Source organism: Falco punctatus (assembly GCF_963210335.1).
Source record: "Falco punctatus genome assembly, chromosome: 2".
In the NCBI taxonomy this organism is placed as follows: domain Eukaryota; kingdom Metazoa; phylum Chordata; class Aves; order Falconiformes; family Falconidae; genus Falco; species Falco punctatus.
This window is the reverse complement of record NC_137581.1, coordinates 75533063-75547475: the sequence shown is the minus strand read 5'-3', so window position 1 is coordinate 75547475 and position 14413 is coordinate 75533063. Positions and strand designations below refer to the sequence as shown.

Below are 14413 nucleotides of genomic sequence, written 5' to 3'. Positions count from 1 at the left end.
TCTGCATGGAATTAGCGTTAAGTTAATAAAGACTAATTAGCCATAAGAGGTCTTAAAGACCTCTACCATCCCCAAATATGTATGTCTGTATATCTGTTTGCTCAATTAAGTATGTGCACAATTCAGTGCATAATTACCAATAAAAAATTGCTAAGATTGTTCTCAGTGTAAAGCGACTGTGGATATCCATTAAGCCAAAGATTTAAGTGCACATAATTATGATCTTAGATTATTCGTTCTTTCTTTGCTTTCACTAGAGCTACTACTACATGGCAGCATACGTCTGTAACCATTATGGTGTAGTATCCAGGTTATGAGTATTAATCATTTACCTTATTCATTTTGGTGTCTGTTGGAAATCAGTAAGACTTGGTAGACTGCTTGTTACGAGGTATACCAATTACAATTATTTAGAAGCTTGAATAGCTGCACAGCACAAAGTTTTGCAATACCAATAAAGTCTGAATGCTCAACTAGCATGATAAGTCAGACATGAAGTTTTCCATGGCAGAAGTTTTTCCTTTTTTAAATCTGTTTTTTAAATTTCCACTTTTCTGGAAGGAAGTGGAGTATTTTATTATTTACTATTTCTATACTTCCAGTACCTCAGCAGCCTTCTTGTTTTCAAGGAAAAGTCCCAACATAATTACCATATTTAGTGTCATTATTTCTTTGCGACAGGAAGCTGTTTTCTTAGAAAGCTTGCTATTTAAGAAGTTGATCTTTAAGATTTTTAAAGGCATAGGTTTTACATCAATTATTTAAGACTTATCTAAATGTAATTGCTTTCTATGTATAAGATTTCTGTTTGAAGACACAGTTTTCACTGAGACCTTGTTTTGGTTTTGCCTGAAATGTAAAAATTAACTTAACTCACCAAACAGTAACACAGGCTATCTATTTACTTCAGGTCACAGTCCATGTAATGTTATAACCAATAATTTAAAACCTCTTGTTCTCAGGCCTTTGTTTTCATCTCTTGACCCACATCTGTCTACATTAAGAGTTTAAAACCCCCACAGTTACTAAAAATTAAATCAAACAGCTACTGATTTTCAGATGTCAGAACAGAACTGGTTGCTAGCCTATATGCCACTCATTTTACATAAATATATTATAAATATACATAGAAAACAAATTTCCAAGTGTGTAGCAGAAAAACATTAGCTCTGTATTTTATGTTAATATAAAAGACAGAGAGTTAATTGCAGAGTTCAAGACCCTCTCAAGCTGTAGCGTCACACTACACATTTACGTAACTGCTGAAATCTATATGTATCACTGACAAGTAACAGTGACGGATGGATACAGAAGCTCATTTCCAGAGCACACTTCTCATTCAAGGATAAATCAAGAGATTCCCTGAGCTTTAAAAGAGATCACCTGCACTGAAATGAAACTTGGTCTAGGTCTTGGGTATTCTTCCCATTTAGTGATATACTGTTTGAGATGAGATTATGCTCCTAGGAATGCAAAGTTTATTTTACCTGTTTGCAAAATGCTCTGCACTCTAACACATCTACAGAAAGGGCTTAAATTAAAGCAGTTTGTTACCTTTGAGCTTCTTTTTGCTTTTCCAGTTCTACTGTCTTCCTTTCTTGTTCCTTCTGTTTCAGCCTCTCAGCTTCCAAGTTCTTTTGCTTCTGTAGCTGCTGTTTGTTATGTATTTCTCTCAACTCCTACAGAAAAGAGTAAAATATGTGTAAACATTTATATGTGAATCATAACTAATGGTCCCAGATGTTTCATTGTGAAGTAACAAAACTTGCAAATGGTTAGGCATCTCTGTTCAAACTTACAGTATTGCCAAATGCACTGGCAGACCTTTAAGGTAGATTTCAAAGGGCTACAAAGCACTTAATGTTTTCCTATTTTTATTCATATAACCTGACATGTTAAAGGGTCAAGAAACAAGAAAGCCTTTTTTAAATGGGACTTTAAAAAATTGACAAGGTTTGACAAAGCTTAATCTGGAAAGTCCCTTATATTTAAGTTGTTTGCTGGTTTGTAAAATTCATTTATTGAATTCCATACAAAAATCTGCTTTCTGAGCTGCTTGTAATAGCAACTGTTTCAGTTAATGGGTTTCATTTTGCAATTAATGGAGATCTACTAAAGAATCTTCAGCATTGTTTTATATATCCAAGAGACTGAATTACTTATGCAATGTCTTTGGGATGAATCGTGGCACAGAGAGTATTCATCCATATACAAACAATTTTCCTCTAACTGGAAGGGCATTGCCTGAAACATTTAGAATACAATAAAACCATGATCTTTTACTCAAGATTTGTTTTCTGCTTAGCATCTATTAACAAAATACAAATTTTATCCAGAATCTATTTGCATGACCTAGAGTTGTGTCTGAACTCCTCAGATTTACAAGGGGGAAAAAAGTACAGCTTCACCTATGCCAACTGAAATTTTTCATTGAAAATAGTTCACTTCAAAAAAAATCAATACATTTTAATGCAAATATAGTACAAAAACATGTAGAAAAAGCTTGCAGCAGGAAACTCTTTCTAAATCCATATCTTAATAATGTCTACTTTTATTGAACTATGTTTGACATATCATGCACATTTGTTTATCCTGGTATCCTTAAAAACTTTATCTTAATTTGTTCAGGGATTGAAACAATTAATCTTGAAAGTATTTGAATAGTTTTTCAGAAATTCACATCTATAAATTAGCTAGATGACGATTTCATGTAACTATCTTCATACGCTGACAGAAACATACAAAATTGCACAAAAGAAAAAGAAAAAACCTAAATATCACGTGATTCAAATGGCCAAAATGAGAAAAGTTTCAGTAAGTTAATTTCACAACATTATTAGCAACTTCTTAGCTATAGTTTCATAAAAGTTGAAAGTTAATACTTGTTTGTTTACAGACTGTACTTGCACTGTGTCTAAAAATTTTAGTTAGTGGAAGAAATACATGCATTAGTGCTGAACAACTGCACACTGTGCAATATCAAATTTCAAGACATCAAAATAACTACATTATGAAGAGGAGTAGCACGTGACCTTGCAAGGTATTAAAAACATTTCTGATATATGGATGAAAGTTGGGAAAAAACTTAAATTGTGTCCTAGCTCTCATTCTCATTTAATAAATGATCATCAATTTTAAATTCAATGAAAACCAAATTCAACATAATTAAAAGAGATAATCAGTTCTTATACAAGTTTTAATTAAAACTCTGCTAAGGCCATGAAAGTCACTGAAATACAGAGATAATTTGGGCAATACCATATTTCCATAGTCACATTAAAGCTTAGCAGATAGTTAGGATCTAGAATGGATATTACAGGATGTAAAATAAACTACTCTTACATAATTACCAGAATTATTCAGGCAGGATATTGCCTTTGGGAAAATTTTTAAACCCTGATGCCCATGGTTGTAAACATTCATACACAGCCTTATTTTGGTGTAATGAAAAGGGCTACTATAAAGGAAATATATTAGCAGTACCAAACATAATGGGGTTTTAGCAGCTGGCCCATAAAGAACAACGAAAATAAAGGTATCAGAAGATTGCAGTGAACACACAGTTGGTTAACTGCACCTGGAGCTAGAGGTGACCTCTGACATGACTATAAATTTCTGAAGTGCTAACTAGAGTGAACAGTCATTTCCAATAAATGTATGTTGTTAATTCAGCTTCTTTAATGTTGTTACATTTGTAATATATTAAGGTACAAAGGATTTGACCCTTGTTCCAAATTGACTTCTATGGGGGAATCACAGTCCCCATCTTTTCTACATGATCACCTGAACCCTTATTTATATCAAAAAATACATAGAAGTGCAAAGGACAAATATACAAGCATAAGAACATTAGCAGTGGAGTGATTAACAAGCACTCATCTGAAAGGACATAGATTATAGAATGGCACAGTTGAAAGCAGTTTTCCCCCTGGCCAACAGTATTACAAATCTTTTTAGATTGCAGAAATCCATAAAACTAAGTATCTACAAAGTTTTGGAAGCTCAAAATACTGCTTCTGTGAAATATCAAGTATCTTGACTAGCATTGATGATTTTTAACAAGCAGTTTCTCTTTTCTGGCTAAAAGGACTGCTATCCAAATCACAGGTTTCTGACTCCTATGTTTAGTTCAGCTTTAGCACAGGCTTCCATCTAGAAATCCTTAGTTGTTCTACTTGCTTTAGCTGTCATTCACATTTATGTCCCCTCCTGTCACTTTACTTTGTATGCCAAGAAGCTCAGATTCTGAGTCCTGGCCAATGAAAACTCTTGCTATTGAACAGAGACACCTGGGATAGTCAAGCATTTTTAATAAGGCAACACTGAAGATAACCTGTTATTACTTGCAAAATCTTAAGCTATTTAGACAACAGTGCTTTCCAGGTTTGTTTCTTCTTCCCCTTTGCATATTTATCCCAAACCCTGTTGTTTGAGCAGTTAAACAGAAAAAATCAATAGGCAAGGAAAGAAGAACCAAAACCTTTTAAGAGTACGAAGCTTATCATAGTTAAACAACCACCCCCCTCCCCAATAAATCTCAAAGCTTTAAGTGAGACAACCCAGACGCAAGTATCTGAGCTCAGTTTACTTTTTAACAAGAAATTTGTAAACTAGAAAGAGTGATTCCGTTCATCTATATATGCAGAATCAGGAGGAATCTACACCTAATTCACAATATTGCTACGCCGCCCCCTTCAGCAAAACTTCCTGAATTTGCAAATACAGAAAACCAAATTACAACTTCCAAGACATCTGTGCAGCAAACATTTACTTCCACTAGAAGTCCAGCTACAAGGCTAGCTCCAACTTTGTATTTTAATTGTAGTTTAGCCATTTAAGTTTATCTCACTGCTAAATGTATGATACATGCCACTTTTATGGCCAATAGGTAACTGGGGAAGGTGCAGCTATGAGCCGTGCCTCCATGTCTGTCTGAAGCAAGTAGTTTCTTATTCTGAGTACATATAGCAGGACCATCAACTGCTGCATCACAGCAGTTAAGTGCTGCTGCCAACTTTAGTCCAAATAATAAAATTTTGTTTGCTTATTTTGCCATTTATATAGTTGCTCAGCTACACTAGTATCTCAAGGAACATTTTAATAATTATTTAAGTTTTCCATAGACATTTTAACACATTATCCCCTCCCAGCTAAGCCAATGTGCTAGTTCAGTATTTTGTGAAAAGATTTTTTTCTGTGACATACATTCTGTAACAGTTAAGAAAATCCAACCTAGTTTATAATCCCAGCATTAGATGGAATATTTTTTGAGATTAAAAAATGCAATATATATCCTTCTTTGTATTAGCTAGGAGGAAATAAAGATTTGATCTGTGTCTCATGCAAAAGGGAGATGCTCTGTTGCTTTGCCAAGTACCAGTGGGTGGATGGGGGAGAAAGAATCAGCATGTCCCACAGCACTACAGGACACCAGTTGTACAAAATTATAGTAACACTTCAACAGTCAACAGAAAGAAACGTTTGCCAGCTGAATATTCAGCACAGTCCTACACTCATCCTTTACAGACACAAGCAACTTAAGAGATGTACAAATCATATATTATAACTCCAAAGACATAACAATGCTTTTCTTGTTTCTGGTGTGCAGGACAAAGCATGACTTCTTACCTTAACACTAGAGAGAAATTGTTACCTTTCCACTTAATTCACAAACAGACTAACAAGTATAATTTTGAGATGTTACAATAGCCACATTTAGGTACCCACATAATATTGAATACGAATTAAAATAGGAGTTTCATACAGCAGAGTAATATTCACTATATACAGACAAGTCATATCGCTATGAAAACCTTAACATTAGAAATGTAGTTGTTTCAGCCCAGATTTTGCCTTTTGACAGAAAGACAATAGAACTTAGGATACTTGAGGGATTACAATACAAGGTTTCCATTAAATCTTCTTCCCTTGAGACAAACTAGAGCATTTGATCCCAGAGGGAAGAACCCTGCAGTTCTGTGCTCACTGAGGCTTTCCCACAGCAATACTCTCCTATGTCATTCCCCAACTCCCAAAGCACCTGCTTTGTCCTTGACAGAGACAGTTTCTCCTTTCACCCTGTATTATAGCTATGGGGGCTTTGATAAAGGGAATATATTGTCATCTCTCTCATACCTGGAATCACAAATTACAGTGCTGTGTAGGAACACTTAACGTGAAAGTGTTTTCTTTTTAAAAATTCAGAACACCATGACCAAAATAAACAATTAACTTAAAATCTTGAGGTTTCAGATAAGCAAAAGACAAAAATAACTAACTAGTACCTTGTCCAAGTTGCAATTCAAGGCACACTCCTCATCTAGGCAGTAAGGATTAGATAAAGAATCAAATTATAAGCTCTTCCCTTTAATTCTGTTTTAGTGCTAGCACCTCTTATTAATTACTAGCTTAGTTAAACACTGCACACTCATCTGTTTATGGTAAAGTGAAGCACATAACTGGAGGAGGTTCATCACTCAGATTGAGACAGTTGTGTACTGCCTGAGTATGGCATGGAGACCTTTAGAAAGGAGTCTAAGTAGTTGACGCAGCCCAGGAGAACTGCCAGGCACTGCAGCATTGCATCTTCCATTGCCACTGACTGGAAGAAAGAAACGCTCAAATGTAAACAGGCATTCATATGCAAGACTTGTCCAGTGCACACTGACTAGACAGGGACTGACAACAACTGGAACATGACACAAAATGTAAAACATTTTTAAGAACTTGATTCTCCTTGTTCATCACTTTTTCCAGGCACTGAGAATAGCGTCTCAGCAAGACTAACAGATTTCAGAAACAGTATTATTCGTTCTCTTTTCCTATGCAATAACACAGATAAGCTCTAAATACTTAATTTTTCTATGATATATGAAATGATTATTTTCTTTTTGGAGAAAAAAAACTGTATTAAAAATTACTATTGTTTTATTTGACAGTGTGTGATGACTGACCTTTGTAACATTTAAATATAAATTCACACTGAATATAAAAAGAATTTGTAAAGGTAAATTATAGTAGGACTATAGGTATACAAACAGGAAACCCAATATAAAGCCTCCTATTCTACAGAATTATTCTAAGAAATAGAGAAAAAGAAAAAAGTGCCCAGTTACATTTTACTAATATCTGTATCAATTTTAACTATTAGATTTCTAGGCCAGAATTTTTAAAGAGTAATGGAAGTTAAGACTCTTTCAACCTAATTCAGGACACAAAAATGTGGCTTACCTTTCAACCTTGTTACAAACTCAGTCACTTACTGTACAGCCAAATACAGCACAACCCACAAGACTATTATCTTCTCTGATAAAATGACTCAATTCTGATTTAAAAGGATATCTGACCAGCTGCAGGCTAAGGTGCCTATTTCTCTGACTAACAAGTATTAACAAGTTTCCTGAAACTACCCGTTTTGAAAAATTAATAACATTTTGTACTCCAAAAAGTTTTTGAAAGGAATCCAATTCTAAGAACATTTCCAACTTTTGAAATGTTAACTTGAAACAAAAGTAACTGAAGTACTTGAGCTCCAATAGACTAATCAGAAGAAATTTAAATCAGTTGTTTTGGAGGGATAACAAAAGATTCAGGGGGAAAAAAAAAATTCATTTATCTCTCTAATCACTCATATATGCTATTAAGACACAAAGCAAAGATGAGGAAATTTAACACTTATTTTAAGTACTCACTGCAGAACATAAAAATATAATATGTAGGCAAATGCAGTGCAATCCACTGGATACTACTACACTGTTAACAAGCTGACCTGTAACCTAACCCATATGGGAATATTAGGTAAACCTTATGGTCTCATCAAAGAAAAGGCACACTAGATAATAGTGAAATTGTTCATTTTATCTTGTACTATCACAGCATATTTCTGTATTCAGTATCAGTAGATCAAGTATAGCCTATTTCAAGAGAATGAATCAGAAATATAGTTTTGCAATAGAGTTTTGCAAAATTTAAGGATACACTTACGTAAGAAATAATCTAATCAACATTCATAGCCAATAAGGAATAAATCTCAGCAATGATGACAAAAGGTTATAATTTAATGTTGCCGTTAACTTCACGGTCTCTTAAACATTTCATCAAAACTACTTTGGCATATACCTTATACTCGAGAGAGCAGTATCTTACATATTTAAAGTTTTGGTTATTTTTTCTATTAAATTAAGCATTTTGACTAAGTAAAGACATGTATTAGTCCCTCTCTCCACAGGAAATAAATGCAAAATGTTGTAAGATCATATATATCTAAAGAGTATTTAGATATGCTTTTTTTCCCCCCCCTTGGGAGTTCACAAACAGTAACACATCATTCTGCTTCTTGTTCAGAAGCTAGTTGTATTACAGAAGATGAGGCAAGCACCAGTGCTGCTCCATCACTTGTCAGAGAACAAAAGCTGCACAAGACAGTGTCAATTATGGTGCTGCCATCCTAGCAGCCACCTCACCAAATGTCCATCTCTCAGTAAACTGAGGCACCAAATAACAGCAGATCACCATAAAAAACCTACCTATCAGTTTTAAACTGATAAGCAGTTAAAAAAAAAAGCAGTTAAAATTAAAGGATAATTTTGAAACAGCCCTGATTAAAAATGGAAGTTTTAATGTATCTATTTAATAAAAATACATTTTAAATATAAATATTTCTGTATTTCCCATCTTTACATATTTTCTCTTACTTTACAAAATAAGAATCCTTTAATGTATTTAGAGCTCAGATGTGGTGGAATTTTTGATATATTATTTGAAAAGTATCACACTTAAATGTGAGCATTATACAGTTGACTGATAATTACACAAATTGCAAGGTACTGTAGCACCAAATGAGCCTGCTGTATTTATGCACCCAGTTACTAATAAGTAAACAAAAAGTTCTTCTGTTAATTGGGGAAGCTATTAATTTAGCAAGTATTTATAAGCCATTTTCTACCTATCACAAACATGACAGTCATCTTTCCAGTGGCAGTTCCTAAAAGTTGTCCCAGATTTTTGATTTTTTAGGTAAAAGTACCTTAGAGTTATGCAAGTTCCTAGATGATTTTGTTTTGAGCATTATTACCTAAGAGATAGGTGTGTTCTGCCTTGGTTTAAGAACAGAACTTCCACTTCACACAAACCCTAAGAAAACCATGAGTCTCAGGAAAGCTTTCACTAGCTTTGTGCATAGTCTCATATGTAAAATATTCTAAGAGCTTTCTCCAAAAGAATAAGTCATTAAATCACTGCTGCACACACAGCACCTTCTAAGAAGTTTCTCTGGCACTTGGGAGTACTACAATCATTTCATGCTGAGTCCACAAAAAGGTATATAGGCTTTTGTAGATATTTAAATCTAGTATTAAAACCATCCAGGCCCCTCAAAATACATCTTGCACATCTAGTGAAACTACAAAAGGGAGAAAATATAACTCTCTTTGAATTAAGCTCCCACCTCTCAATTTCAGTAGCACAACTGCACTGCCCCTCTTAAACTCATCTCTTGCAAGAAAACTGCAGCAAGGCAAAACCACCAACATACACCAACAAAAAGTGGTCTTCCTATTAAGCACCACTCCTACACATTATGAAATGAAGAGCACAATATCCAAAAGCCAAACAAAGCTTGCTGAAGTCTTCCCAAAGAACTGTCTACATAACTACTTGTCAGCATTTAAAGTGGTAAGTCTAAACACTAAGATTTGAAAACAGAAATCAATTTTCCCATTAAACTGCAAAACAGTTTATAATTAGCCAAGGTATTCTTGGACAGATAGCAGACATTTGATAAACTGATGTCTTTGTTTAATATGGATCTTCAATTTTTAATTATCATTAGCTTATTTGTTAAGTCAAGTCCTTCAATATTTAAAATACTGGATTTTTTTTGGTTTGGGGTTGCTTTTTTGTGACTGTGACAGTACTAAGATTATTAATCCCTCTGCCCACTTATAAACTGTTTAGGTCATTTATGATCAAACTGAATGCTGACAATTTTAGAATTAATAACCTTTATTCATATTTATCTGCAAAACACTTCAAAAAGACTCAATTTTAAAAACAAAAAAAAAGACAAATACAAAAAAAAGCACCCAAAAAGCACGATTTGTTAATGTGTCCAAAAAGTGTGTGTGTATATATATATATTAAAAAAAAGGTAAACCATTCTGTTTTCTTTTACATTAAATTGTGCACATTTTGTTTGTCTTGTGTCTCTTATGACCCTGCAGAGGTTCTCCCCTTCCTACTTCCCTGCCTAAGATACTGAGAGTCATCTTTGAATTGGCATTGAAACAGGTAGTATGGTCTACAACTTTTCAGTCTTCCTAAAATTATTATTAACTTTGATATTAAAACAAGCTATTCATTAGTCAACTTCAAACACACCTTCTATTCTAAAGCAGAAAATAGTTTATCTAATTTCAAAACAACTACAGAAATATTAATGTATCTATCATAGTTCTTTTCCTTCTAAATACTTGTAGCTCATTTTATTATACGTTGCAGGAAATGGAGTATTTTTCTTGTCAGCTTTCAGGAGAAACCATCAGTTGAATCATCGGATGAAGTACCTTAACATTAGCATTATTTTTCATAAAATATTCTATTAGAAGTTTGTTAACTGAAGACTGATTTATAACTTCTCTCTAAAGAACACTTCCTCTACTCACTTGTGCAATTTCTGTCATTTTCTTGTCCAGAAATAAACAACAAATCACATCGTTTTAACAAAAGACTGATCAATAAAGCATGAAACCACAAACAACAGACAACTACATTCAGGAACAAGTATAAGCTTACAAATAGCAGATAAAAATTCTGTGTGTCAGCAGAAAATCAAGCCTCTCTAACAAAGATTTCAATCTGAAGTACTGATTCCAGCAGATTTGTTGACCTGCTATAGGCTTGCACTTCCTTGATGCAAAAGGGCAGAAACTGGCAATTTCATATCACGGATCCGGAATCAGAGCTCAAATCTATTCTTGCATAGATTCTGCAGATGAAGTTGATTCAAACTCTGAGTTCGGATGCCAAGTAGTACCTTCTTAAAAAAAATTTTAAAAAAACCCAACAAAAAACCCCAAACCACCTCCCAAGAAAGAGATTTGAGAACATTCCCAAAACTGACGTTCTAAATCAATCATTCTGGTTTTTTCCTCATAATCAAATTAAAAAATAATTAACTGAACATTTAGAAGAAATGGTTAAAAATTCTAGGATTACCTTCAGTTGATTATTGAAAATATCAATTTCCTGAAGTTTAGCTCTGGTTTCTTTTTCTACTTCATCTAGCTGGTCTCGAAGTTGTTGACGTGCTAGTTCCTTGGCTTCTAAGGCTCTTTTGATGGTAAGAAGAGAGTCTCCTGTTTTAAAACATATTGTCAAATAAGTATTGCTTTATACAGAGAATTTCAGGTCACACAAAGCAACATTTTTCAACACGCATCTTGCAAAACAAAAAAAGAAATTACACAGTACACTGTGCAATGCAGTATCATGTCCTATACAAACTCAGACATATACAAAAACATACTTACTGTGCAAACTGTTCTGTTGAACTTGCTTTAGCTGATCATTAAGCAATTGCTTTTCTGGAATCAACCTCCCAAGCATCTGCTGAGATTCCTGAACAGAGGACACGGAGGAGAGAGAAAACAAGAAACAGACAGAAAGGTGAGGAATGACTTTAGCTATAAGACCTCTCATTGTCATTTCTTCTGAAATGAGTCTTTACTTTTTCTCCCACTGAATTATGTATTATTGCTATTATTCAAGCATTATCTGTGTGATACTACCACTCAGACATCGTTCTCTGCCAGTACAAAAAAACCAGCATATAAAATTTAAGCATATTACTTAAGAATTGATCCTCATTGAATATGTAACTTGGCTTGGAATTACTTGAAATTCAGGGCAAAAAGACAAGGATAGATTTCAGGAAACATTAAAAAAGCACTTATTATCTGTTTAAATCTCATTTTAACAAATGAATATTATCTTTCATCAGGAATAGAAAGACAAATATTTGAAGTTTATATAAATAAAAGAAAATAAAGGCTTTCACTGTGAAGGAATATATTATGGACAAATGCTATGCAACACAAGCTCTGTTAGATGAAAATACATGATCTCTTGATTTAGCACTCTTGAAAGAGGATTATGATCTCTCTCAGTTTCAACACAGTCATAAGATTGCATACTGATATATTGCAGGAGACCCTGCAGATGAGAAATTCCTCCTTGGGTGGATTTTATCTATCTATCTATCTATCTATCTAACATAATCCTTGCTCATTCTGGAGGAGTGCTACTTCATACACCTTTTCAGAAGCCTTGACCTCCAGCTTGAAGTTGTCAAAACATAATAGAGAGGCATGAGGTGAAACAGCTTATTTTATAAAAGCCACCTAAGTGTCAACATCCTATCTTTCAGACAAACTAAGTAATTTATTTCGGCAGTTGTCTTGAATTGCAGGCTTTTGAGGAACCAACCACCTGACAATTTCCACTTGTCATGAAGGACTGCAAATGACATAATATAAGCCTAAGAATAAATATCACCTAATCACTTAATTCCAGAGTAAGTGCCATGAAAATTTTTAAATTTTTGTTACAAGAACACATGGTTGACCATACTGATGTGACTTCATAGTTGTCCCACTTTACTCATGGCAGCTTTTCATTGGGCCTCTGCGGTGGACAGCTCAGATCTTATGCAGTCATCTTATCAATCACCGGAAACTACTGTAATCTCATTATGGTCCGGAAAACATACTTAGATAGCAAAGCAGAGTCAATGACTTTATGAATTCACAAAGTATAAGATAAACTATGTAACTCCTAATACTCAAACGCACGTGTCCCTCACTGTTCAGATGCATTGCCTATAGCATCAGCAGATCTCTTCCAGCCCTTCAAGCATATCGTGAAGGCCAGATACTCCTACCATGGGACTATATTCCCCACTAGAACCAAATGAGAAACAGCGATATATAATGCACCATTTTCCAAATCATCTGCTTGAGGGGGCTTGCCTCCTTAACAACAACTACCATTACCGTGTGCTTCAGCTAAGTGCAAAACACTTTCCCTTCCACCACATGCTTCCACCCAAATACCTGCATGCCCCGCATGCCATAGTTTGCGATGAAAAATATAAACAGTATTATTAAATTAGTATAGCACACGGGCATTGTGGAAATAAAGTTTTCAAGTAGTACAACCCAAGAAAGGTGGCATCTAGTAGACTAAATGTATTGATAGATAAACTTCTAGAGAAAGAGGAAAGGAAATCACCTTTCAAGACACAAGGATATCAAAATTGTGTAACATAGGACATTTCAGCATGGAATGTAATCCTAACCTTAGTTGTTTATTTTTGAAGGTCAGAATACTTCTAAGCTCCAGATAACGCAATCTTAATAGACAGAATAGTTTGGAGAGTATTTAAGGACAGAGAATGACAAGGGATCATGATGGTCAAGTTCTGTTTCCTGAAAGCACAGGCAGCCATGTAATAAGCATCTATTCCAGAGCATCCACAACATGCTTTTCCACATCCTTTAGTTGTACTGAAGAAACAGATGGAAGAAATTAAAAGCATCACTAACACTGCATGCAACAAGAAATTTCCAAGAACTGAATAATGTCCCATATAGCAGTAGAAGGCAAACAAAGCAATCAAAAAGCAGTTCCTGTCAATCTAACAAGGGAAAGTTCTGATCCTATGCTGTGAGCAAGAGGGCACATGAGAAACTGAGATACCACTATATGTCTTAAGCCTCTGCCACATACCCTGCTTTCAGTGCTTCAGAGGAAAGCCAAATTACTAGGGAGCCAAAGTGTTCATCAAGGAGGCAAATAATCACTGCAGGTAACTAGCAGAAGCCCTGTAGACATTATAATACAGTTCAGGTGTTTGGAAGGCAGGATGTTTCCAAACTTCCCTGGAAATACCACTCTACTAGATATCACGGATTCATATAGCTAGCACATTTTCATCACTCAGGATTAATTGTTATATAAATTTCTTCCACAATTTTAATCAAACTCCATCCTGAAACCAATTAACAGGTTGAAGAATAATTACTCCTTTGAATTAACTCATCTTTTCATAGCAAGTGTCAGATGTATTAAAGTAAGATATTTCTAAGTGAAGATATATCATCCTACAAAGATAATCAACAATACTGATGTCCTCGTTTCAGCTGGGACAGAGTTAATTTTCTTCTCAGTAGCTGGTGCAGTGCTGTGTTTGGGATTTGGTGTGAGAACAATGTTGATAGCACATGGATGTTTTTGGTTGTTACTGGGTGATGTCTATATTAAATCAAGGACTTTTCGTTTCTCAGGCCCTGCCAGCGAGAGGGCTGGAGGGGCACAAGAAACTGGGAGGGGACACAGGACAGGTGACCCAAACCAG

General features: G+C 34.7%; 1 protein-coding gene across 4 annotated transcripts in view; it reads right to left on the bottom strand.

Moving 5' to 3' along the window:
* The window catches only part of ITSN1 (intersectin 1), a 141179-nt gene that overhangs the window by 62629 nt on the left and 64137 nt on the right, over positions 1–14413 (bottom strand). For all 4 annotated transcript variants that reach the window (XM_080374684.1, XM_080374683.1, XM_080374685.1 and 1 more), the window contains 3 exons: positions 11529–11616; positions 11215–11354; positions 1555–1679 (listed from right to left, as the gene is read on the bottom strand). In XM_080374684.1, the coding sequence (XP_080230810.1) occupies positions 1555–1679; positions 11215–11354; positions 11529–11616 (353 nt within the window). The remainder of the gene's footprint in view (positions 1–1554; positions 1680–11214; positions 11355–11528; positions 11617–14413) is intronic.